This window comes from Mchenga conophoros, linkage group LG13 (assembly GCF_057382185.1).
Source record: "Mchenga conophoros isolate Kocher_MC1m ecotype Shallow Benthic linkage group LG13, M_conophoros_male_GT1.1, whole genome shotgun sequence".
NCBI classification, from domain to species: domain Eukaryota; kingdom Metazoa; phylum Chordata; class Actinopteri; order Cichliformes; family Cichlidae; genus Mchenga; species Mchenga conophoros.
Window position 1 is genome coordinate 17,838,171 of NC_140538.1, and position 26,717 is coordinate 17,864,887.

Below are 26,717 nucleotides of genomic sequence, written 5' to 3' on the forward strand. Positions count from 1 at the left end.
GAAGCAACTTTGTACACAGTTAATCACAACAATGTTACCTACGCCACAGACAAGATAAACATTCCTCAAAGCTGGGCTCTATTTCTGGTTGATTTACTTCTATTTTCACTATGCGAATAAACTGATCAGTTGATCCGCAAAGAACTGAGCAGAACCAGCTTAGATATTGTTCAGTAGCTAATGTAAAAACAATTAATTATTGGAATTCTCATTTTGGATTTGTTTTTATCATAACTGATTAATTATCTTAAGTTTTTAAGCAGGTTTCATAGTACTCACAGTGTAAATACAGTAGTATACACGTGACACAAACCTATACTGCTCCAATTTTGTTTCCCTCCAAGTCTGAAGGTATGTTTTGATAAAGCTGACTTTAAAATAAGTATAATAAAAGTGCATAATGTTACATAATGTCAACACCTTTCCATCTTCTTCTTTTTTTTTTTTTAATGAAAAGAAAATGTAGCCGGTTGCAAACATACATAGTTGTGGTGCAGAAAGCACCACAGATATGGTTTAAGGGCTACTGTATACATAAACATATAGAAACAGAGGGCATGTGAATCAGGGAATCCATGAGTTACACATGTTTTCTATCATGTTCATGTGGTCATATGATTCCATACGCGTAAAAAGAATCAAAGTTACAACTGCTTTGTGGGTTTTTCCCAGCCAGGTCTTTAGACAAACTGTACAACTTTGCCGACTGTGCTGGCCTGCACCTGATCCTGGGGCTCAACGCACTACACAGAAATCCAGACAACTCCTGGAACACCTCCTCCACCCTCAGCCTCCTGAAGTACAGCGCTGGGAAGAAATACAACATCTCCTGGGAGCTGGGCAATGGTCAGTACAGCAACATACTTCAAACTGTCTACTAAAACACATGACTTACAATCATATCTGCAGTTTTGATACTATTTAAAATATTTAGAGGAGTAAAAGGAAAAGAAAGCGTTTTAAAGGTAACATACTGTATAGTTTTTATTGCCAAAATCATATCATTATTCTCTCTGGTTGAGTGCAGTAAATTAAATTCGAAGTATAAACTAAATGCAGTATAACAGTTCATGCTTGTATTGTCACTTGTAATACAAATTTGTTACAGAACTAAAGTAAACTGTTGCAGATTTAATGAAGGATTTTTAAGTTCAGTAGCAGTTAAAGGGTTAATCCAAGGGTTCGCATAGGGGTAAACTATTTTTTTCTTTTAATTTTCTGAAAATCTAAAAATACCCTCACATTAAAAACTTATTATCACCCTTTTTTTCAGCCTAAGCCTAAGAGTAGCAGCATATGTCTAATAACTTTATATGTGACTGCAACAAAGGAAATAATTTCAAGTAAATTGCTGAGGTAGCACAAGATATAGAGGACATTTATATGATGAATTAAAGGTTATCTTTTAAAATGTGCAGTTAATCATTTCATAGTTCTCATAAACAGCATATCAACATACACTAATAAAGCAGACATGTTAGCAGCCTATGTTTTTAGGATGAAACAGCCTGGTACAGAAAAATCTTCAGTGAAGTTGTTAATCAACAATGAGTCTGCAAAAGTTCAGTCTTTCTCCTTTTGTAAAAATGCTTCACTCTCTTAGGCTTACTGATTCTGCAAGGCCACCCTGTGTGCTTTGGCTATTCCCTTGAAGCAATGTCCATCTGTCTGTATTACTGTGAATTGGCCAATTATCCTTTTTTTCTACTGGCTGTTGGATATTCTAAGAGCAGGATCAGACTACAACAACAACATCATTCTTTGTCATCTTCCCAATGCTGCTTGTATAAACTCTTATCTTCCTCAGTCTACTGTGTCTTCTCTTTCCAGAGCCCAATGCGTACCGCAGCATGGTGGGTCGTGCGGTCAACAGCACCCAGTTGGCTCAGGACTACACCAAACTACGTACCCTGCTGCAGTCTGTGCGCTTCTACCACCGAGCTCACCTCTTTGGCCCCAACGCAGGACGACCCCGGAAGAACGCCATTCTGCTGCTGGATGGGTGAGTCACCAAGTAAAACAGGGATTGGCCAGGATTACACTCCTTCTTAGGCTGTCCTGCTGGAAAAGAAAGGGGGAAGGTAGCGGAAAGTATGCTGCAGTAGTTTATGCATTAAACACAGTAAAGCTCAGTAAAAGTTTTACGCACGCACACACACACACACACTCACACTCTGTAGTTGTATTCAGTGTTTATGGATTCCCACTCTGCAGGTTTTAGGGTCTCAGCTTCAGTTATACCATGTCAGCATAAATAAAGTGTCATCTGATTGATAACGTGATGGCGCAACGTCCCACCTGCTTGTCTCACCCAGAAGCTGCAGCAGCTTTGGATTGACTCTGGTCGCTTATCTAACCGCCCTCTTTCAACTGCAGCCTGTCCTCTGCAAAGGTTGCATTGTTACACTTGGTAGCCAAACCTTTACAACAAAAGACTAACCAAGACATTGTCACAGTGTCATTGTGTAGTATTATTCACCAGCATTTGATACAGATTACTATAATCTTTGGAAAACAAAAAGGTTTTCAGACATACTTTCTTTAGCTGGCCAAAATTTTATTCAAGTTGACTGAAAGCAAGATTAAATTGTTCGGACTCTGTTTCACTGAAAATTACTGTGTTGTTTTTGGACAAGTTGTATTGTAGCCACACAATATTGTAGCCCCACGGTTTATCTATCTTGCATTCACAAGCTGTAATTATCTGGCAGATGAAAATCAGAACATTAACAATTCACGGGCAACGTAAGATCATGATGTGAATATGGAGCACAAAACGGAAAAGTAATACCTCCTTTAAGGCGCTGACTCATTTTGTATTGTCTTTATCAATTCATCAGTTCAATGAAGTCTGTCCAAGTATATTTTACAAAGTGTGGCTCACTGAAACAAACCCTTGAATTTAGGCAAAAGAAACATAATTTGTTGTGATCCTTAGAAATTCAAAACTTCAATGACAAAAGATTTAAAAAAACAAAACAAAAAAAAAACCTCCCCATCTTGTTCTTCCACAAACCACTTTTCCACTGGCAGTGAGCATGTAATTGGCTGTCTTCAACTTAACCTAATCTTAATTCAAAATTAGTTTAAGGCTTGCAGTTGATCAAGTTGGTGATTTACAAAATGCACTTTGGATACAAATAGCAAATCAGTGCCATCAGAGAATAACACATTCTCCTCTTTTCACTAATGATTTGGAAACGTTTGTGCATAACTTTAATTTGGATAATCTAATAGATAACAATAGTGATTGTTAACCAAGACAAAAACTTTTTTAAAAGCGTAATTTGACCTTGCTGCATTACAAATAACGAACCCCAGATTGCCTCTCACAGGTATGTAGGCTTCTTTGGGTATTACTACAAGTCTTAGTTTGTTGAAATTCATTTTAGACAAGAAATTTATCCTTAGTTCTGTCAACCAAACAGCTGACAGTATTCCTCAAACAAAATCATTATTTCCAAAAAAGTAACGCCTTTGTGAGCTTTTCTGTCTGTTGAAATGGAAACAAACTTGACTAAAATGAATGCATCACTGGCCCAGTACAACAAACAAAGGGTGAAAGTCAAACATGGAGGTATATACACAACTCTGTCAGTGTTGGACAATACAAATAAAGTGTGACCTTATGGTGCAATGTTTGCTTTTTTTCCACTGGATAATAAAATAATTTAGTACTATCAAAATTACTTTTTGCCCTTTGTTTTTGACTTTATGAGCAGTATATAATAATTTGATTGATTGTTTTAAATTAGCCTGACTAATACTGGAATTTTGGAAATGCATACACTATCCAACCAATAAATATATACATATAAAATGTATTTATTTTTTTTAGATTTTCCACTATGTTTTTTTGGCAATCCAGTTTGAAGTTTAGCACAAAGAAACCAAGTGGCCATGGTTCTGTTGCAGACATTGAGAGAGAACTGTAAACCACAAGGTTGAAATTGCACTGGTGGACAAACAAACGACACCATATGTACGTTACCTCAAGCAAAAACGTGAAAAGCTTCGTTGTGGTGCACAGGGGATAATATATTCATTATATATATCTATGATAGGCCAAAATCACCCAAATAATAAAATTGTCGGACTCTATATTAAACTCACAAGGGTGGTGTATAAAAAGCTAGTAATATATAGAAAAATGTTGTTATGATCATTTAGATGTTGATAACTTGACAGATATTTTACGTAACATCTTCATGTTTTAAGATGTTACGTGGGGCCCTTATCAAGTCAATCTAAAGTTTAATTACTTTATTCAGACATTCAGTGTGCAATATTTATAAAGCAATTTAAAAACGACCACAGCAAATACAACGTGCTGCAACCAAAAGTGAATAAATGCAGGACCGTTAAAAACAACTAGAATAGAATAAAAACACAAACAAGCTCCCATAATAAAACAAAGGCAAGTAAGATCAATGTATAATGCCCGGTCGAAGGCCAGAGAGTATAAATGTGTTTTAAAAATGGGCTGTGGAGGTGACTGTCTAAAGTGCACAGGCATTTATTCCATAAACTGGGGGCAGCAATGGAGAACGCTTTGTTCCCTTTTAGCTTCCACTTAGACTTTTGTATATGTAAAAGCAACTGGTCAGATACACACAGTCATAAACATGACAATGTTGGGAACATTTTGCAATGTCTGATAGATTTTGGTGAATAAATGCAGATGTTAGACGTGCTCCTGCGCAGCAACCATGAAAACTTAACATCTATTTTGTGTGGCTGAAAGGAAGCTATATTCTGCGGTCCACTAATCTGTCACAAGAGGTTTAGGAGATTTATTACAGAGCTAATAAGACAATTAGAAGTGATGGAGGTGGGATATATAGTTCTGGTTTTAATTTGTTGAATAAATGGGGTCAGCATGTCATTTAACCAAAATACCATCTATAAAGTAAATTGAATATGTTTATGTGTTAAAATGTTTTCACATGCACAAGTATATAAGCACATGTGTACTTAAATTCACAGGAACAGTTTAATGTCTCAATATATGTTAGCCTCTCAGCAGCCGCACACATTTTGACAGGTAGTTGGAAGACTATGGAAAAAGAATAATTTGGTATGGATCTGTCTCCACTATGTACTTGAACTACTTAAATCAGTGAAACCGTTAGGAGCTGCCTTTTATCTCACTGAGCACTGACAGTTCAGATTTAGTCAGAAGCAAAAAGGTGTATTTTTTTGCTCACATGTGTGTATGTGTACTGTAATAGTCAGACTGATTAATGAGCAGTGTTATCAGAACAAAGGGAGGACATAGAAGATGAGTAGTGAGAAGAGGAGGACGATTGAGAAGATGAAGAGTCGAGAGCCGGAGTACCCATGGGTCATGGGTGTCGCATTTAACGACACGACGATTCTTGTGTGTTTGACACTGTTACGAGGGGGTTGCTCATGTGTTTGACAGCCCAACTACTCTGCTGCTCTCAGGAAATAAGATTAATTAGATGCTGAGCAGCTCAAGAGTCCAAATATCTGAGCTGCACAGACTAAACAAGCCAGCCCAGTGAAAGTTGTGTTTCTGTGACATGATGTTTAGAGACGCACATTTTGGCATGTCTGACAAGCTGTTACAGCCAAATATGGAGCGATTTGGGTCAGGTAGATCAGGAAACATACACAGATGCAAAGAGGCGACTCTGTGTTTGCACGGTGTTTGTGTACAGGATGATTCTGCTCTCAGATGATTTTCCTTTTATTGATAACAATTAAACTGAAAATTAACAAATCAAATCCTCAAGCTATAGAATCAGCAACTCTAATTAGTTAAAAATAATAATAATAAAACTAGTAGTTTGCAGATTTGCCATGATACTTACATTTGTTTATTTTCAAATTCAATGTTAGACTGAATATGTCGTGAAAGGGTGTGCTTAAGGGATTGAACAGAAATATTGCATTCACTTTTGAGGGACTCAAAATATTTTCAGAGGGTTCAATTTAATTGTCCTTCTTATTTAATTATTTTATTATATGTCTTATGGATAGGTGTAGCATATCTTTATACAGGGAGTGCAGAAGTATTAGGCAAGTTGTGTTTTTGAGGAATAATTTTATTATTGAACAACAACCATGTTCTCAATGAACCCAAAAAACTCATTAATATCAAAGCTGAATGTTTTTGGAAGTAGTTTTTAGTTTGTTTTTAGTTTTAGCTATTTTAGGGGGATATCTGTGTGTGCAGGTGACTATTACTGTGCATAATTATTAGGCAACTTAACAAAAAACAAATATATACCCATTTCAATTATTTATTTTTACCAGTGAAACCAATATAACATCTCCACATTCACAAATATACATTTCTGACATTCAAAAACAAAACAAAAACAAATCAGCGACCAATATAGCTACCTTTCTTTGCAAGGACACTCAAAAGCCTGCCATCCATGGATTCTGTCAGTGTTTTGATCTGTTCACCATCAACATTGCGTGCAGCAGCAACCACAGCCTCCCAGACACTGTTCAGAGAGGTGTACTGTTTTCCCTCCTTGTAAATCTCACATTTGATGATGGACCACAGGTTCTCAATGGGGTTCAGATCAGGTGAACAAGGAGGCCATGTCATTAGTTTTTCTTCTTTTATACCCTTTCTTGCCAGCCACGCTGTGGAGTACTTGGACGCGTGTGATGGAGCATTGTCCTGCATGAAAATCATGTTTTTCTTGAAGGATGCAGACTTCTTCCTGTACCACTGCTTGAAGAAGGTGTCTTCCAGAAACTGGCAGTAGGACTGGGAGTTGAGCTTGACTCCATCCTCAACCCGAAAAGGCCCCACAAGCTCATCTTTGATGATACCAGCCCAAACCAGTACTCCACCTCCACCTTGCTGGCGTCTGAGTCGGACTGGAGCTCTCTGCCCTTTACCAATCCAGCCACGGGCCCATCCATCTGGCCCATCAAGACTCACTCTCATTTCATCAGTCCATAAAACCTTAGAAAAACCAGTCTTGAGATATTTCTTGGCCCAGTCTTGACGTTTCAGCTTGTGTGTCTTGTTCAGTGGTGGTCGTCTTTCAGCCTTTCTTACCTTGGCCATGTCTCTGAGTATTGCACACTTTGTGCTTTTGGGCACTCCAGTGATGTTGCAGCTCTGAAATATGGCCAAACTGGTGGCAAGTGGCATCTTGGCAGCTGCACGCTTGACTTTTCTCAGTTCATGGGCAGTTATTTTGCGCCTTGGTTTTTCCACACGGTTCTTGCGACCCTGTTGACTATTTTGAATGAAACGCTTGATTGTTCGATGATCACGCTTCAGAAGCTTTGCAATTTTGAGACTGCTGCATCCCTCTGCAAGATATCTCACTATTTTTGACTTTTCTGAGCCTGTCAAGTCCTTCTTTTGACCCATTTTGCCAAAGGAAAGGACGTTGCCTAATAATTATGCACACCTGATATAGGGTGTTGATGTCATTAGACCACACCCCTTCTCATTACAGAGATGCACATCACCTAATATGCTTAATTGGTAGTAGGCTTTCGAGCCTATACAGCTTGGAGTAAGACAACATGCATGAAGAGGATGATGTGGACAAAATACTCATTTGCCTAATAATTCTGCACTCCCTGTATACTAAACAGTTCTGGTGTTCATTCCATTTTGGACTTGGAGGCTGTTATTGTCTCTTCAAATGAGCAGAAATTGCAAATGAAAAATAAGTGGAACCAACCTTAAACAGTAAAAAAATAAATAGTTAGAACTGACCTGCTCAACAATTTTGTTCATTTGGAGGATAGAGTGCACTGTTGAGCTAGACAACATAGAAATTCATGGACACTGTGGAAGATAAGTCGTAGATGATCACAGGATCCTTTCCATGATTAAATAAAATCACTACAAAAATCTACCCTAATAAAAGACTTTTGACAAGACAAGTGAAAATAGAGGTTCTACACTACCAGCTCAGTCTTATGTAGGCAGATGTGACCAAGAGCTACCTTTTAATCTGAAGCATACTACATCTCTTGGGTGAAGAGTGAAGGCAGTGTAATGCATGGACAAGCATGACTTTCAGTGTAGTTTGCTGGTGATGTGACAAAAGCAGATGAATGATGTCAGAAGTATAAAGTATTGCAGTCTGTGTTTAGCCTCATTCCCAAAGGTAATTCTTTAGCACATCACAGTACAGATGGAGAGTTACCTAAATCTGTAAAAAGGTTTTGAAAGATCAGGAAGTGGAATATTCCACATTGGCTTTGTTTTTGCAATAGAGCTGCATTTCACTTGCAGACAAAACCAGAGGTAGAAAGAGCCATGAAGGAACAGTAACTGAAGACAGCTGCAGCAAGGGTTTGGCAAAGCATCACAAAAATATATGGACCCAACAGTGACTGTCAAACCATGTAATTATGCTATGTAAGCTATATAACTATGAAAGAACTCATTTTTATGAGCGAAATCTAGACTGCTGCATACACATATTTTAAAATGACAGGAAATCTGCATAATGCATACACACCATTTGCTGTCTTTTTAAGGAGCTCTCAGCTGTTAAATTACACTTTTCTTATATTTATAATTTGTCTTGATTGATTTTCAGAAATTTGCCTTTAATCCTGAAGTCTAATTAATTACCAATTGCTTACCTGCTAAAAGAATGAACACTGCAACACATTTTATGACAGTTGGCAAAGAGTTTTAGTGAATTATGGCTTTTGTCACCTAGATAGATTTTGTTTTCTTCTTGAGATAAAGTGAAGGTGACATATGTGCACTTGAATTAAAAATATTTTTGTTAAATAAACTGAGCACTAACAGTTAAATGGGTAAAATGTTGTAATATTCATATAGCCATATTGTAATTGTGTAAGGAAGACATAGGTTGTCATATATTGAAGACAAAATACAACGAATCAGTTAATGACATTTGTGTTTTCTTTCAGGTTCATGAAGAATGCTGGCTCTGTTGTAGATGCAGTTACGTGGCAACAGTAGGTATTTTACCCTTTCATTTTTACCCTTTTTTATTATTTCATCTACAGAAAAACGCAGAATTAACCTACGTTCTTCTGAAAGAGAGTAATTCAAAACCATATATCTAACAGCAGAGGCCACACTGTGTTTTTGTACCAATATTGCAAATTTGTCAGCACAGTTACCAAGAGAGACTAATGCATATTCACCAAACCGTGTTTATCCTGCAAGTGGAACAACAGGAAAAGGAGTCTAAGAGACAGTGTGTGTGTTAAATTAGTAACACCTGCCATTTGTCTGTTGCACATACTGTAGGAATGCATACAAATGTATCACTGGTTTGATCTTTTTCCCCAATGTTTTATCTGTATCTTTTTACACCCACATGTAAAATATGTACAAAAAGGCACATTGAGTGTAAACTAAGACAAACCCTTTGTGTCTGAGTGAGTGGTCATTAAGGTGAAGGTCAGGTCTAATTAGGAGAAATTAGATGAAACAGAAGGTGGAAGGGCTGTCAGTAAGGCTTGGAAAAACACCACCCACACTGTTAAAATCAAACCATATGCTCTGGCTCACTCCCTTTGTCAATTAGCCCGTTTTACACAAGAGATCCAGATTCCAGTCTAACCAGGCTGCGTGACAGAAACTCTGACCTCTACAAAAGAAGCCAACCTAATAAAAGTAGAGACCACTCATTAACACGTCTATGACATAGGTTTTACTCTAGTGCAGCTGTCTCAAGTTGTTTTGAGTCAGACGTGCTTGGTAGGAAAAAAGCACTCGATTTAAACCTGTTTGGAAAGTGTTGTGAATTTGTTAGTATACGTCTGTCTGTGGCTTACAGTCGGAGGTGTCCGGTCGGCACTTGTGGTGATGAAACGTGTTGGTTATGATGTGAAATATTTGTGTACCTCCAAATCTTGAAACAACGATATGTGGTTTGCATTATATTATGACATTTTCTCACAACATTGTAGTTTGACATTTGCAGCATCTTGTCTCAGTTAATGCTTATCCATGTTTGGATTCACCAGCAAGACATGATCAGTATGTGTAGTCGTTCTCTATTAAACTCCCTGATTTTGTCTCTGTCTTCTCTGTATTCACATTTCTTTCTGCAGTTCAGTATTAAGTTTTCTTTCATTTTAGAGGCCTGGATGTCTTTTTTTTTTTTCTGTCATGGTGCTTTAACCCTAAAACCAGATATATATTTTATCCAAGGTTTGTGATGATAAAACATCTCCATTAATACATTAGAGGTGAATAAAAATGAACTACACTAAACAAAAAAACCTATCCAAATGTCAGGACCTGTTTTGAGGGCCTAACATCCCAGTAGTGGTTGCTTTAACAAGTTTTGTGGATGTTGGGAAATTTTATTTTTTTTAAATCAAGCTGAAAATGGTGCTTTTTCCTCTCTTGGGCACTTTTAAAAGCACCTCCCTTTTTTAGCCTGACAAGGCACATATAACTTTAGGTCAATTTTCGCGAATCATTACATTTTACAGCAAAGACAGGTTTGAGCTACTGTAGGCTTAGTTTAGATTAGGAGTAGGTTAATATTACACTACCAGATGGTGCACACTAAGGTTAGGAATTTTGTGTTGAACTGTATCAACAAAAGTAATCTTTGAATTCAGGTGTTTTCAGTTCAATTGCCACAGGTGTATAAAACCAAGCCCTTAGGCAAGCAATCTGCCTTTACAAACATATTTTAAAAAGTGCCTCATCCTAAAGAGCACACTGAATCCCCCACCTTTGATACAAGTTAGTTTGTGAAGTCTCTTCCTCCTTTCCCTCCTACATTTTCTGCCATCAAGACTAAGTGGAAATATTGCAAAGTGGAAGCATTTAGGAACCACAGCAACTCAGCTATGAAGTGGCAGACCACGTAAAGTTATAGAGCAGGGTCATTGAGTGCTGAGGCTCATAGTGCACGAAAGAGTTCCTAACCTCCTCTGGTATTAACACCAGCAGAGCAATTTTGCATCATGAACTTCATGGCATAGGTTTATGTGGCCATGCAGCTCATGTAGGTGTAAAGTGTAGGTGGCCCAGTGCTTTTGTCCATATAGTGTTTTGTAAAGTGGATGTTTCATGATGTATAGTTTGTATGTTTTTCTATGTCTGTGTGTGCATCTGTGAGATAGTGGAAAGAGCTTGTTGACCTGTTAACTCAAGTATTGCTAACTTAATTTTACCTCTTGTCAGTGTGTAGTGGGGGGACAGTAATGTATGTGCACTTAATAAAACAGGGAGTAAAGAATGGGCTTCACACTGAGCTCACACTAAACTAAAATAAGACATATAAATCATCTCAATAAATATATTGTTTTAAAACAAATTACATTTAAATTAACAATAACACTGACATCTATCCTGAAATTAACAGAACACATTTTTGGGGGAATTCCTGTTGATTGGTTTTTAAGGTAACTGTGATCTATCAGTATTTCAGTCAAAATCTGACTTGCATTATATCGATAGGTTTTTATAGATTTCAGTGAAACATTTATACTCCTGAGAAGATGGATGTTAATGCCGATTCCCTGACTTATCCTCAAGCCATGCCATGTGGTTGACATTTGTGGTTTTCGACAAACTTTAATCACTTTGCTACACCAAGGCTCTCCAGCCTTATGTATAGTGAACTGCCTTACCAACAGGGGCTGCTTCTTGGTGAGAGATTTAAATTAGCTTAAAGTGTGTGAGGACATGGTGCCAGGTTTAAATTTGACCAAGAAAAGTCAACAAGACAGATTTACAATTTTTGAAGTTGCTGTTTAGTTGCCCCTGAGCAAAGCACATCTGAGACTAATTGCTCCAGTGGTGTGGACATCTGGGTGTGAAGCAAACAAGCAAGCTCCCTCAGTTAAATGCTCTAATAATGAAAGGCGCACTTTGACAAACCTCTCCTTTCAAATGAGCCCTTCTTGATTTAATCATTGTGGCCTTAAAGTGCATTAGAAACATTTTTTTTTTCAAATATATATGTTAGTTAGTTTCACTATTTCAGCAGTGCTGCTTTTTACAAGCCAGGCTAACATGTTACAGCCAGAGGTTTCTTGTTTCCTGTCAGAATGGCAGTGGTATCAGTTCTTATTTATAGCTTATGTAAAGGGGGAGAAATAGATGTTAAAGGTGAAAATCACAAAGGGGCTGTAAATTTACTTGTGAAATCCTAAGGGATGCTACATATTCTTCAGCCGTTACGTAATTATGATTGATCTAATGATAACCTGATGGTCCACATTCAAGGAACACATCCTTTTCTTATTTTGCTACCCCTCTGCTTACTCCCAAAATCTCTTGCTACACCAGATGGACAATTTTCGGTGCCTCACATGCAGTTATTAAAAGTAAGTTGTTCTACATTGTTTATAGTTTAGGGCTTTTAAAAAACCATTAGCAAAAAATTCCACGAGTGCAAAAATTAGTAACAGTCTTCTAAAAGTATCTTCTGTGATCATTACAAATCAAAATGATTTATCTATAAATAAATAAATAAATGTACCATTTCAGCTAAATAGTTTTCAAACTGTGGTACTGATGCAGTTGCACCTCTGCTTCTGTCCATCCTTGTCTGAACTGATTACATCTGTGTCTCCTGGCTGTGCCATATTTTGGTGTTAGTGGAGTGCTAGATACTTTTGTAAGTGAGCTGTCTTTGATGTGGTGCTGGCACTTGGAGAGAGCGGTGGAGAACAAGCTGAGCAAGTAGATCTTTGTCTAAAAACATTCAGTTCCTGTGTTGTAAATTTTTGCATTTTAGTGAATTTTGGAACGTTTAGCCCAAAGTAGTATGCCAAACATTGAATGAACAAAGGAAAATTTTGTGGTTTTGTTTGAGGAGCTTGGACCTGAATACTAATTCAAAGTTTTTGGTCAAAATACTTGAGCATTGTTTGCATAATTTTGTGTGTGTGTGTGTGTGTGTGTGTGTGTGTGTGTGTGTGTGTGTGTGTGTTCCTGCACTAATGAACCACCAAGTTGAGTGTTTATCTTAAAGGCTAGTGTTGCTTTTTTACTGGATGCTTGTATATACTCTAAGCAAAATTAACCCTAATGGTAATTTGTAGTGTAAGATGTAGATAGAATTTGTGCTGTCTTATTCTGTTTCCATATATGAACTGGAATTTCTTCCCTTAGATCTAGACTGAAGAATTATTGTAAGCTCTCAGAAAAGATGACAGGATAGCCAAATAATTTGTGTAAGGCTATGACTTAATCCGTGCATTGTTTACAGTTTGAGGCCAGGAGCTTGGGACTTCTCCAGTGCTATGAGGAAAATTTCAACAAGGTTAAGCTCAGATTGCAACACTGCTTCACCCCACATAAACTAAATTCAGCTCTGTTCTCAGCAGTTTTGTTGGCACATCTGTCATTTCTGTAGACCTTTCCAAAAAGGTTCAGTAGAGGTTCTAACATAGTTTTTGAATTTATGAGCCCTTAGTTGTTATGATTATATGGTCTAATACTCTACTTTCATAGTATTTACAGTACCATTCTTACTTATGTTGTCCCCATTTATTTTGAAATTTTGATTAAGAAATATACTAACTAGCATTCTCCAAGAGACCTAAGTGTGTCTATTAAAAATTGATTGAGGAGAAGAAAAAAAAACAATTTTACATAAAATATTTTTTACTTCCATCTTTCTAGAAATTTGGCTATATCTTATAACATGTGCTGCTTTTAAAAATTTAGAAAAGGACACATCTACATTATTCCACCTGCTATGCATGCTTCGTTTTCTGATGTTTGTGCAAAGGATGATATTTAATGACATCACTGGGCTTAATAGTTGTAATTTCTTTTCACCATTATACCATTGATCACCCTGAATATTTTCATTTTTAATTTATAACAATACCCAGAGGATAGCATGTAAGAGGTGAACACTTGCTGCTGTCTTTTAAAAATAAATCATAACTATTTACTGAAGCAGTCGGCTGGATAATGAAACACTCAAGCTAAATATGGAAAATTTTAATATATAGGACTCTGGGATACTTTTGACAATATAACTGAGCAAGGCAGTTCTTTGTTCATAGAAATGCTGTTTCTGAAATAACTCGACCTTGGAGAGCCAATCACAGTGTACTGACTAATTAATTGATTGATTGAGTGTACAACTGTTGTCTCCCCCCTCTGGCAGTGAGAGTAATTACACAAACACGATCAAGGTAGTTTTATGATACACATCTCCCAATAAGGAAAAGCCAGACCTTACAGAAGCTGTGCCAGGAGGAGATAAAGGCTGTAGCCTTCTTTGTCATGACAATTACTGTTGTCTTAAGCTTTCTGGTTAGCTGGTCATTACTGGTTGATATAAAATGCATTCCTAACGTCATGCGTCTTGCCACAGGCACCAGATTAAAAACTCTAGGACAACAACAAAATACAAGGAAGTTTACCTGCCACAGATTGGTTTAGTGTTAAGTCGTTTTAACAGTTGAATGTAACAGACATATTTACGTGTTCACCGCGCTAACTTTGCAACTCACTCATCAAATAAAATAGTGGGGGAAAAAGCCTTTTTATGGCACCTGAATATGCACTAGACAGTGTAGCTATTATCACTGACTTTCCCTCGTTTAGAGAGTATGTTGGAGGGGATTTTTGTTTTCCCACAGGGTTTTGTTCAGCAGGACTTTGGCTCTAATAAATAAATTCTTCTCTTCATGCTGCCTAAACACTCTTTTTCTCTCATGTCTTTTTGTTTTTTATCCTTTTCTCACACACATGCAGATTGATGTCTTTATTATTCAGTCTGTCTGAAATGTCCATGCTTCCAAGCCATCCATTATGCAATCTCAGTAAAATTGGATTATCACTGCACTGAAATATAATTGAGTATGTCAGTGCCTGTTTATCAAAGCTGCTGTAAAACCTTTACAGTCTAAAGTTCATCGTTGCAAGGTTAGACTGAACATAAGCGGATGGATGGATGGATATCAAATCAAGGATATCAAATTTATATAAATTTGCATATATTTTCACTCTGTTTGTTTTGCATTTTCATTACAGTTATTACATGGATGGCAGAATAAACAAAGCAGAGGACTTCCTAAAAACTCGACTTTTGGACACACTTGCAGAGCAGATCAGTAAAGTGACCAAGGTACTTAAGTTTTACTTAAACTTTGACTATAAATAATCCCAGTCATATGCATATATATTGTATTCTTGATAAATGCCTGTAATGACTCCTTAAACTCTGGAGTTCTATACCTGTAGTGTAAATACAAACTATATGACCGGACATATATTTGCATTTCTAATGAGTTTGCAAAATTCTGGATCATCCAGACCTGAGATAGTTTTGGGGCGGGTTTGCTGAAGAGGCCACATGTGCAAACCACAAAAGTAAGCCCTTAGGGTAAGATGGTTATGGCTGCCAATTCGTAATATTATCAAAACTGGGTGAGTTGAAAGATGATCAGGGAAAATAAGCAATCACTACCAAGAAATAAAACTTAACAGGAAAAAGGAGTGGGATTCCTCTGTGTACCACCACTCAAACAATAAGGTCACGTTTATGTCTTTCCGATTTGTTGTTATTATTATTATATTTATTATTGTTCTCTTTGTATTGCTAGAAGTATTTTGTTGCAAACTCTCACGACGTCTCACTCGTTTACAGAGACAGTAAAATGCAGTCATTTAGCATAACAAAACAAAGGTTCCTCTTCATCATTAAAGTTTATAAAGTTAAGAATTTAGGATTGTAATGCTCCTCAGATGGACTAGGGATGCTGCTTATCCCACCTCTTGTTCAATGTTAGCTGGCATAATCTCCAGCCGAGCCCAACCGTGAGTTGGATGGATGGCCCTCAGATAATTTTAGATGGAAAAGGTTGCACTGATTCTTAAGCCTAAAATGTGAAATCCAAATTTGTTGATAATTTTCTTTTCAATGACTCATCGCAGGTTGTGAACACACATACTCCGGGTAAGAAGGTGTGGCTTGGTGGACTTGGGCCAGCATGGGCAAGCGGCATCAGCAATCTCTCTGACACGTATGCTGCTGGCTTTCTGTAAGTATTGTTATCATCATACTACCTTTGCTTAAAACATTGGAAGCCACAATTAAAAAATCTTTCATATTTTCTAGTTTAAAGTATTTATTCCTAATAAAATATTGACTATTTCTCATGTATCACATATTTTTCACATATTGCAGGTGGATGAACACACTGGGTATGGCTGCACTGAATGGCATTGATGTTGTGTTGCGTCACTCATTCTTTGACTATGGATACACACATCTTGTGGACCAGAATTTTAACCCTCTACCTGTAAGCTTCTTTATTTTATTTCAAAAAAGATTAAAATGTCTGTTCACTTTCTTAGTGCTGCAATCAAAATGGCCAAGATCTGACCGGACAACTATGGAAGAGTTTTCCCTTATTAGACTTGGTGCGTTGATGGCACCTCTTACTCTTTCCCGTGGGAGCTATTAGCTGAGATGAAAGGTGTTTAGTGGTGATGAGTAGTTAGACGCGGGGGCAAAATGCCATGTAACCTTAGCCCTTTATCAGTAGCACAGGACAGTGTCACTGCTCCCCTCAACCCCCATCATAACTTTGTGCTTCTCTGTGTGGGACAGTCTGCCGGTGAGAGATCTGCAACCTGAGAATCTGATGCACAGGCATGTTAGTCAAATAGCCTGCAAACCTGTGTGGAATGAGACTGCCCAATGCCAAGTTCCCCGGTGGTTTGGTCTAAAAAATAAAAAAAAACCTAAAAAACGTATTATTGTTTCATTGTTAGTCACTTGGTTGTGCATTATTAGAATATGAGGGGGGAATTATATTAACACGTGTAAGAGGTATACCTCTGCAGTCCCGATGTTTGTTTCTTATTAAACCCTCTAATTAAATTCTTTTTAAAAGGGTGCTTTGTAGCATTGTCTCGCTTTTTAGCTAATCTCATTTTGTTAAAAAAAATCCTGAAATGTCAAGAAGTGATAAAATGGTACCACGTGTCAAGTTCATAAAAAAGATTTATTCAGTTAATAAAAATGGGTTTATATAAAGCAGAGGCAGTGTAGGGTGAGAAGATTATATTAATGACAGTAACTCATTCTTCCAACAATAAAGGAAAAAATGATGGAGTCTTGGCATTTATCAAACATTTGTTATTATTTAGGACTTATATTCTTTTTCTTTTCATTTTGCTTTACTTAGAAATAGGTAGTCTAATGTGTACTGGGAGCTCCAAAATACATTATTAGCTGCTAATGTTATTGGGCTCATGAACTAATTACATCTGCAAAACATTTTTCAGAAATTCCCTCATTAGATCTCACTAGCGGGCATGCACTTACTTTAACCTCACTTCACCTATAAGATATTAAACAATAAAGATTGCTTCATTTTTTCCTCCCTCTTTGTCTCCATTATTTTTCTGGGAATGGGGATCTCCCGCTAAGATCACAATGCTTTTAACATGGCTGGATGTCTGAAGGCTGCACCAGCCTACCTGCTGAGAGAATTCACTGCAGCGCCAACCTGTCCACTGCATGGGAAATTTATGACCTGGCCCCATCCCCAATAGGATGACTCCACCATTGGTAGAATCTAGTGAAAGCCCCCAGCCCACTGAATGGCTCAACTGCCTCATCTTTTTTCCACACTTTTCTCCCCTCCCCTTCCTACTTTTTTTTTTAAAGCATACTCTTCTTTCCCAATCATGCTTCTCTTTCCTGTTTTGTGTTGTTTTGACTCCACATGTGTCAGCCATCCCCTTTAGAAGTGAGCAGTAAACGCCTAAATTAAAGAGATGGCTGATTTTGTCTGAGATCCATTCTTTAAACAGAACTCTGTCTGACTGGCACTAAGTAAGGAGATTTTTGCTCACCGTTAAAGAAGAAAGAATTTTCAAAAGCAGGTTGATGATGCAATGGGCTGAATCTAATTTGTCCGTATTAGCTAACCATAAAGGTTTAATTGTTATCATCCTTTGTTACCTCTGAGCAGCTGAAATTTGTTTGGTGTCTGGTGTTTTTATTTTATTTATATTGGCATGTTACCAGTTCTTGAAGTAATGGTTGTTCCAGCAGTTGACGTTTGTCTGTATATCTATCCAAGGGGGGAAAGTAAGGTGCAAAAATACAAAATTAAATTTAAAAAAGACACGGAAAGGGATGAAAAAGACGATGGCGAGCAATAGGATAAGAAGGAAACAGTTACACAGCTGGAGATCTAGAACCTCAACAGATATTTCTCTAAAATATTCCACATTAACAATCACTAATCATTGCTGTGGTCATCACAGCCACAGATTAAATTCTATCGGTTTATTGGTGTTTTTTGTTACATGTGTTTTTGAAATTTAAAAACAAAGCAACAAGTTTGGAATAAATGAAACCCAAGACTCGTCACTGCTCTTTGTCTTATTCTTTGTGTAATAATCATGGATCATACATTCATTCATCCGTCCCTCTGGCCGTGGCCACCACTATACTGTTCTATACTGTGCTGTGCTTCTTCGATGCCTTGGCAGCAAATTAAGTTAAAGTCTGAGTGGAAAAAAGAAGCCCTTAAATGTTGCCATATGCAGGATTGCATGGGAACTTCCTGAGGAGCACATGTTGTTCTGGGTGTCTTGAAGAGGTGTTGAGTCCCTATAGTCTATAGAGTTTAACTTAGTATGGTGGGCCACTCAACAATCATAATGAATACAGCAATTCATGATAGAGGATAATATTTTGTAAAAATGTCATATTTAAGAAGTGTCAAATCTAAACGAGTCAGCGGTTGTTAAATACAATGTGACGTGTGTCATGTGACAGTGCGCTCCAACTAGAAGTCCAGTATTCAGACTTGATGTTTTTGTGCACCACATCTCTCTTTACACACGTTAGCCACTTACGACACATACTTAACTCTCACAGCTTGCGAAACCAAATCTGTTTCTACAATCACCGGGACATTTCATGTCTCGATTAAAAACAATAGAGATTTTGGAGCTGTTCTGTTTGAGGGGAATCCAGAGTTTCTCTCTTTTTTTTTTTTTTTTTTTTTTTTAATGAAATGTTGTTTTCTTTTATTTTGCATGTAAAACGTCTTCTCCACACCTATTGCTTTTTACTGGTGTCTTTCAACTGTCACTACTGGAACCCTGTCTTGAAAAGTTACAATGAGAATCAATTAACTAATGCAATCATAAAAATAATGCAAATTGTTGTCTCTTTTTGTGTGTGTGTGTGTGTGTGTGTGTGTGTGTGTGTGTGTGTGTGTGTGTGTGTGTGTGTGTGTGTGTGTGTGTGTGTGTGTGTGTGTGTGTGTGTGATGATATTTCATTTACAGGATTACTGGTTTTCTCTGGTGTTTAGACGTCTGGTTGGTCCCAAGGTTTTAGCTGTGCGAGTGGCTGGACTGCAGAGGAAGCCGCAACCAGGACGAGTCATACGAGACAAGCTACGTATCTATGCCCACTGTACCAGCTATCAAAAGTACGTGCTTAACTACCTTGGATTAGTTTGTAACCTGTTCCAGTTTTGCTGCTGAATGCTCATAGACTTTTAGTAAAGTCTAGCAATACTTTCAGGAATGTCAGACAGAAAACAGATGACTGTAGTTTAAAGAACGCCCCCTCTTGCCTCTCACAAACACCTGAGGCTGGTGTCTGGTGAGGAAGAACAAAATCCCTAACTCCACCATTTGGCTTCCCATAAATAAGCAGACCATAGACACCCGCTCATTCACAGCTCAGAGACTAAAACTTAACGGGTATCACTTATCAGGTGTGTGGGTTCTGTCTCCCTGTCGTCAAAGGGCTGCTGAAAGGTGTGCACAGACCTTTATCCCATGTCAGATTGGCTGGAGGGGGATATTTGAGGGGGAGGGACAATAAGGCAGTCTGTGCCGCGAGGAGATAAAGAGTGCCACCATGGCCTGTTCAAGGTTATCATTTAACCCAGGCCAGTGGCTGTCAGCACTAGGGTAGACTTACGGCCATACTCTAGACGGTGCTCATTTACAGGTGGAGCATCTCTTAGAAAAATATCGGAGCACGGCAAAGATAGGTGGTTGATAAATGTGCAAGAAATACTACAGAAGCGTGAGTTCTAGTGACACTCATGCAGATATTCTAAATAGTTTTCAACAAGTGTACTCACTCAGTCTCTTGGTATGTATTGTAAATTTAGGAGTAGAGAAATGCCCTCGGCATGTGGAGTCACTGAGCTCCACTCAAGATACCAATCAGCCCTAGACTCATATGTTCAGACAGTGAAGCACTAAAGCAGTCTGTCTCAAATCCAAAGCCACTTCAGTTGCCATTATTTCTGCTACTTTGTGGTTTTACACAGTCAGCCCTTAAGTAGGCAAACCATTGTAGTCTTGGTGGTTTGACTAAATTGTATTAGAGAGCAAAGAATATAAATGTGTCCAAGCAGTCTTTGCAGATTAAATATGACTTCCACTGCCCTTTTACCCCTTTTAGTGGTTTGAATGGCATTTTTTTTCACTTTCCAGCGATGCTCCAACATCAAACAGCATCAACACATGTTTATGTTCCTGGTTTGGATCTTTAAGAACCTCATCATTTTAAAGGTCTAAAAGGTTATTATCTCCTACTCCATCTAACCATCTGAACCATGGTCCACATTTCTGAGAAACAAGGCTGTAGGAGTTTAACACAGAGCCAGATATAATGTGTTCCCAGTAGGAGTACGGGACTATATCTCCTGGTAGATATATTAAACATTAACAGTCCTGCCGGGTTACTGAAATTGCTAAACCTGTGCACAAAAAACAAAGGTAAACATAAAACCAAAATCCAATATTGCTTTGAAGATATGAGATTTAGGAGGTGGTAACTGGGAGCGATGTCTACCAGACGGTGAACACCAAGGCTGACATGTGGTATTCACTAGAGCTGTGTTGTCTTTGTCCTCATATATGGGCTCTTATTAGATTTTATCATGTTTGTCTTATCTGTCTCACTGAGTTATTTACCTTTGACCAGTATTCCTATCAAATTGTGTCCCCGGTGTTTTGCTCTAAGGAGAGGGACTCAAAGACTGTTGTCTGTGTAACTCAAGAAGTGTTGCCCTTTGTGTTCACACCCCTCATTTGACCCTGGGCCAGACAGCGGCAGGTTTCAATACTGGATATTGTATAAGAGAAGCAGATTTCTGTATTAGATAGACTTTAATGGAATGATAAAGGCTTCAAAAATGAAATGCAGTTTAATATGTTGATGCTAAATATATAGTAGATGATGGGTTTTAGGCTATAATAAAAAGTAACTTGCTATGTAAAGGAATTTCCTTTTTTTAGCCGGCTTTATCTTTCTTTATTAATTTTCCGAAAGCCTTTTGATCCAGATTAGATCAAGGAGTCGTGGTTTTATTCCATTACTATATGGGATGCAAATATCAAAGACTTTCTTCTCTTTGTAGTCATCTTTAATTATAGAGAATTTTATTCAACATGGCAATGTAATATATAATGAATCCCCATTAACAGATGTGGAGAGGCGACGTTTTCTGTTGTGCCCTGATCTTTTTTTTCTAAATGTAAAAGAAAATTAATGAGGCAGTGTCCATCTTTTTCTTTGTGACACTAGTCATAACTATGTCAGAGGATCCATAACGATCTACATCATCAACCTGCATCGATCGAGGAAGAAAATCAAATTGGCTGGAACGTTACGGAACAAGACTGTCCATCAGTACCTACTGCAGCCCTATGGCAATGATGGACTGCGAGCCAAGTTAGTATCTCTAGTCTCTTACACATGTGCAGATATAAACTTAAACATGCACACGTGCTTTAGGTAATTGTTTTCTATGTGAAACAGTTCTTTTCTATTTATTTATGTCGCTCAAAAAAGAGAAATGTGACAGTTATTGCTCATATAAAACAAAAAGAAAAGAATAAAATGCTGATTATTTGTACACTGCTTGAGTAAACCTTGGTTTGTAAAAGGAATTACTTGTGCAAATGTCAGGAAAAACACTGAAATGGAGAATAGGAAAATTATAATTTTATAAACAAGTTTATGCCTCCAAACTTAATAGGGTGTTAAACATCAAAACTTCAAAGAGCTGCAGTGACTCAATTTACTTTTATGACCACAGTGTATAATTTATATGGAGCCAGCATGCTGAGTGAGTGCCACACCGCAAAACATGCAAATGTACACTCAAATGCAATTACCTTTTCCTGTCTTTATCTGGATTAGAGTTAGGTGAAGACAAGTATTCTCATAAAGAATAATGTGTAACAATTAAAGCTAACTGAAAAATAAAACTTAAGTTTGTTCAGATGGTCATTGTCATTGCACTGCTTTAATTTGCCACCTTAATTATTGAAGGAAATTTTCAGAGAGCACAGTCCTTTGCAAAGTTTTAGTGTGTTTTCATGTCCTTTTTTGAGTTTGTTTTTATAGCCTACAACAGATGTTTTAGCAATCGATTTTTCATTTTATATACATTCCATTTAGCTACAATATATTTCACTTTATGTAACAAGGTAATATAATTCCCATTTCCTTAAAATGTCTCTTAAAATAAAAACTTTATGGTTTCAGTCTTTAACTCTCTCCCTTAATCCCCTGGCCTGTTATTCGGACTCAGACTTAAGACACAAATCCTGAAATAACAGTCTAATGACCTAAGACTGTGTGTGTGCGTGTCTGTCTTTTTGTTATATGATACCCATATGCGGCCTTAATGAAAGCTCAAGCATGATCCTTCAATAACAGTGTAATGATGGAGGATGTTTTAGGTGTTAGAACAGGATCGCAAGGCAATTAATAGGAGAGCAAGCTAACGATGTGCCTGGCCTAAAGTGCTTTCATTTACCACATGGAGTGCAGGGAGATTTTTATGATGAATTTAGCAACACCAGATGTCTATAAATTGGTTTGAGTAGTGGAACTTTTTAAGTTTTCAGACCCATGTATGTGAAGAAAGGCTTTGAGCAGTCCGGTTTGAATTACAACTTCTCATTAGTGAACATCATTTTATTTGATCTTTTCTTGAATTCAATGTTCATGTAAAAGTCTTCAAACCACTGCCCTTTATTCCTTTATTATTGTGAACATTACAATCTCAGGGGAAACGTAGATAGAAAATAGTGTGGACAGACTGCATTTACATTAATAATAATTAGCATATTGTGTCCTGTATGGATAAAGAGAACCACTGTGAATTAAAAAAGCAAAGGTCATACTCAAACTGACTGTTATTTGGTTTAATGAAACTGGTGTTTGACTTTGTAAAATTGGATTTGTTCACGTAAGTAGATTTCTATGATCATGCCTAGTCAGGAGTCTTAAAAAAAGAAAAAATAAATATTAATAGGTTTTACAGTAGATGAAGATGTAGCAGGGGTTATTTTGATGAATGTGACAACCTAAATCATTACAATATAACACTTTAACAGAGTGTCTTAGAAAATTGTTTCATATATATGAGGAGCATATTGGTTTTTGTAGCCTTATGACTTTTATCACAGTGAGCAGCTGCAGTAAATGCAGCTAAAGCCAAATATTAGGGAATACAGATGACCCAAAATGTTAACAGAGAAATAAACTTGGGTTTGCTCTTGGTATTTTCCACTCAACATGTCAGTTTTCACACTTTGCAGTTGTTTTAATTACAATAATGTGACAACAGCACCCCCTGCTGGCAGAATGATAGGCAAGATACAAGGCCCATGAAATAATGAAGATCCCGAGTCTTTTGTTGATAAAGTCTTACCATGGCCTACCAGTTTTATTTGTCAGAAGGCAGAGGAAGAAGACTTGGAATATAAGACGGTCGGTAAATTTGATTATGTGACTTAAGCATGTTGTAACTCACTGAGTTAACACACCGTATTTCTTCTTCTCTTTGCAGACATGTCCAGTTGAATGGGGAAAAGCTGGTCATGATGAACAATGAGACATTCCCAGAGCTGAAGCCCAAGACATTGAGGGCGGGACGGACAATAGCTATGCCTCCCATGACTATAGGTTTTTATGTTATCAAAAATATTAATGCTTACGCCTGTCGGAGATAACATTGATCCTTTATCCCCATGAAGTGTCATCTGATACCACACCACCAACACCAGTTTTACTCAGATTTTAAAGACTAGAATACCACTTTGTGAGAAGTTTTACAAAATGCTCAAGTACTCTTACAGACAAAACAATTCTCTGGATAACAAGCTTCCATCCGCACTGATATATATTTAAATGATCAAGCAGATTAAAAAAACAAACCCAGGCTTTCTAAGTCAAGACACACACGCACTGAAAACTTCCAATTGCTTTTTACCAGCAGTTCCTCAAATGCTACAAGACTGCAGTTGCAGAAATAAAATAAAAAAACACAAATTTTTTAACCATGTGTTAGAGAGTTTAGACTTTTGAAATTTTATTTACAGCCTCTATTTCTAATCTTTGACCTACAGAATGAGGAGATTTACACAAATCACTTTCAGTATGACTTGATCCTTTTCACAGAGAGAAAACATACCATGGTGTGTTTCTTCTTGACCCCATGCTGTCTGTGTATGTTTGTGTATGCATGTGTTTTATTGATAAAGCTACTGATGTGTCTGTTGAGGGTGCCGCTCAAACCACACTTTGTTTTCCTCTGCCATATCAAATGGCTGAAAATTGCAAATCTCTTTTTTCCCCTCATTCTTTTTTGTGTGCATGCTTTGAGGATCTTTGTGCGCACTTCAGTTTAACTGCAGGATATAATAGACAGGATGTGTCACTAGCTGTTTTGCTGTGATGCGCAGATAGATAATGTGAACCCATCATTCACATCACCTGGATCCACAGCTAAATCAGACTATAGATTAAAAAAAAAAATCAAATACAGATTTTTTTTCAGGTACATTTTAGCACTTCTTACTCTTTTCTTTTCTTGATCTTTTGTTTTTAATCCTTTAATGCTGCTAGGTTTCTTTTGTACTAAATATACTATATATATATATATATATATATATATATTTTACAGTACATATTGTACAGGTTCACTGTCATATTATTAGATTATGTATTGTACATAAAAAAAGAGTGATAAAGTGTTTTAAGCTTGATATGTTTACTTATATTCAGTATACAACTAATTTATATTGCTTTGTCTTTATATTTCTATTATATAAGAGTTGTACTAATGCCCCAATTTTAAAGCAAAATCTGTGCAAAAGAACAAAAAAGAACCTGTAGGAATGTACTCATTCAGTAACAGGGTGACCAACTGACATTGATTTTAAAAAAATAAACACACACATGGTGGTAGGTCTAATTAAAAGGGGGGGGGGGACCAACACACAAATCCAACTATCTTGCGATGGTTTACAGACTGTCATCTGCATTTTACTTCAAAATATTTTGACTAACTTATGCTGAAAAGTAAGAAAATGTCCCCTCGAGAGAGCTAGTCATGACGCCTTTTGAGCTTTAAACTGACACCATTAAGAACAGTGATAAGCAAGTGCAGGTTAAGTGTCTAAACATGTAAAATATAAAAAATAATTATCCTCTGAATGTGTTTATAGTTAATGTGGAGATGTTCATATTTCATTTGGAGAGCATTATTTTATATATGTAAAGTGTGCCTATATTATTTTTTGGTAAAAAAAAAAAAGTTTACATGAATAATAAAGACCTAAAAATACCCAAGATCTTGAAAGCTTTCTTTATTTTCTTTTGTAAAAATGAGCAATTCACCACAGACTACACTAAAACAAAGAATGTAATCCTACTCAGATGTTAGTTTGTCTACAGGTCAGACTCCATAACCTTTGACTGTAAATTCATTATAGCATTAACGAGGGGATTTGGGAGGAAGTTTTACGTCTGCACAAACAGCTAAGTCCCATCATGTGAAAGTGCACTGAAACCAGACTCCACAGCGGTTCTCGGGACATGACGGAGATCTGCAGGAGCACATGGTAACCAATAGAAAAAAGAAACAAAGAGATCGGAAGATATGATTTATACTTGCACAAGAGCACAAAGCAAAGCAGAAATGCCCTTGTACTGTGATCCCAATACAAAGGCACGGTATTAAAGTTTACCATCGTTTGTGCACTCACTCAATCAGCTCTTTATACACACACACAGACTGTTAGACTCTGTGGCCCAGTTGTGGAAGCAGCTGGAGCAAGTCTTTGTAGCGGGAAGAGTGCTGTCTTGTCACTGCATGAGGCAGCTGCTGATGGGAAACATGAAGCCAGGATGAACTAAAAGTCCAGACCTCAGCTTGACCCAGACTTGGCTCAGTGTGCGCTGATGCATAGACAACTGGAATCTGCTTGGTAGACTCGTATAGAAGGGAAATAAAGGACCATGGTTAAATGCCTGTCATCTAGGTTCCTTCGGGTTCTCCTACACAAGAAAAACTCCACTGAGCAAATTTGATCTTTCCTGACACGGAGTCGTTACCACTGGCACCCCTTCAAGAGCCTGATCCAAAGCATATACCTTGAATTAGATTTTGTGCCATTCATGCGAAATAGCTTCTTGCTTTCATGTAAGGAGCAGAAATGTTTGGTCTGAGAAATGAACTTCAGGAACAGCCTCCTTTCACATGTGGTTTATTTTAAACAGCCCGACATTGTTGACATGTAAGAATCAAACCAGACTCGTTAACACCTGGCCCATTTCATCTGGGATCTTTGAAGAGGAAATTTTATTCATTATACTGTGTTGGCTACACATATATATACAGGGTTAGATAAAAACATGCTTTATTTTCAAAGTAAAGTCAGAGAGAGAGCAGACGTACTAAAGTTGAATAAGATAAGTCGATTAAATT

General features: G+C 37.4%; 1 protein-coding gene across 1 annotated transcript in view; it reads left to right on the forward strand.

The window, feature by feature from the left end:
• hpse2 (heparanase 2) overlaps window positions 1–24,845 on the forward strand; it is a 50,703-nt gene extending 25,858 nt beyond the window's left edge. The window contains exons 4-12 of the mRNA XM_085296875.1: window positions 673–846; window positions 1,831–2,002; window positions 8,902–8,949; window positions 14,966–15,059; window positions 15,869–15,975; window positions 16,122–16,236; window positions 19,252–19,397; window positions 21,518–21,664; window positions 23,796–24,845. Of these exons, the coding sequence (XP_085153001.1) occupies window positions 673–846; window positions 1,831–2,002; window positions 8,902–8,949; window positions 14,966–15,059; window positions 15,869–15,975; window positions 16,122–16,236; window positions 19,252–19,397; window positions 21,518–21,664; window positions 23,796–23,958 (1,166 nt within the window). The 3' untranslated portion in view covers window positions 23,959–24,845. The remainder of the gene's footprint in view (window positions 1–672; window positions 847–1,830; window positions 2,003–8,901; window positions 8,950–14,965; window positions 15,060–15,868; window positions 15,976–16,121; window positions 16,237–19,251; window positions 19,398–21,517; window positions 21,665–23,795) is intronic.
• The last annotated feature ends 1,872 nt before the right edge of the window (window positions 24,846–26,717 follow it).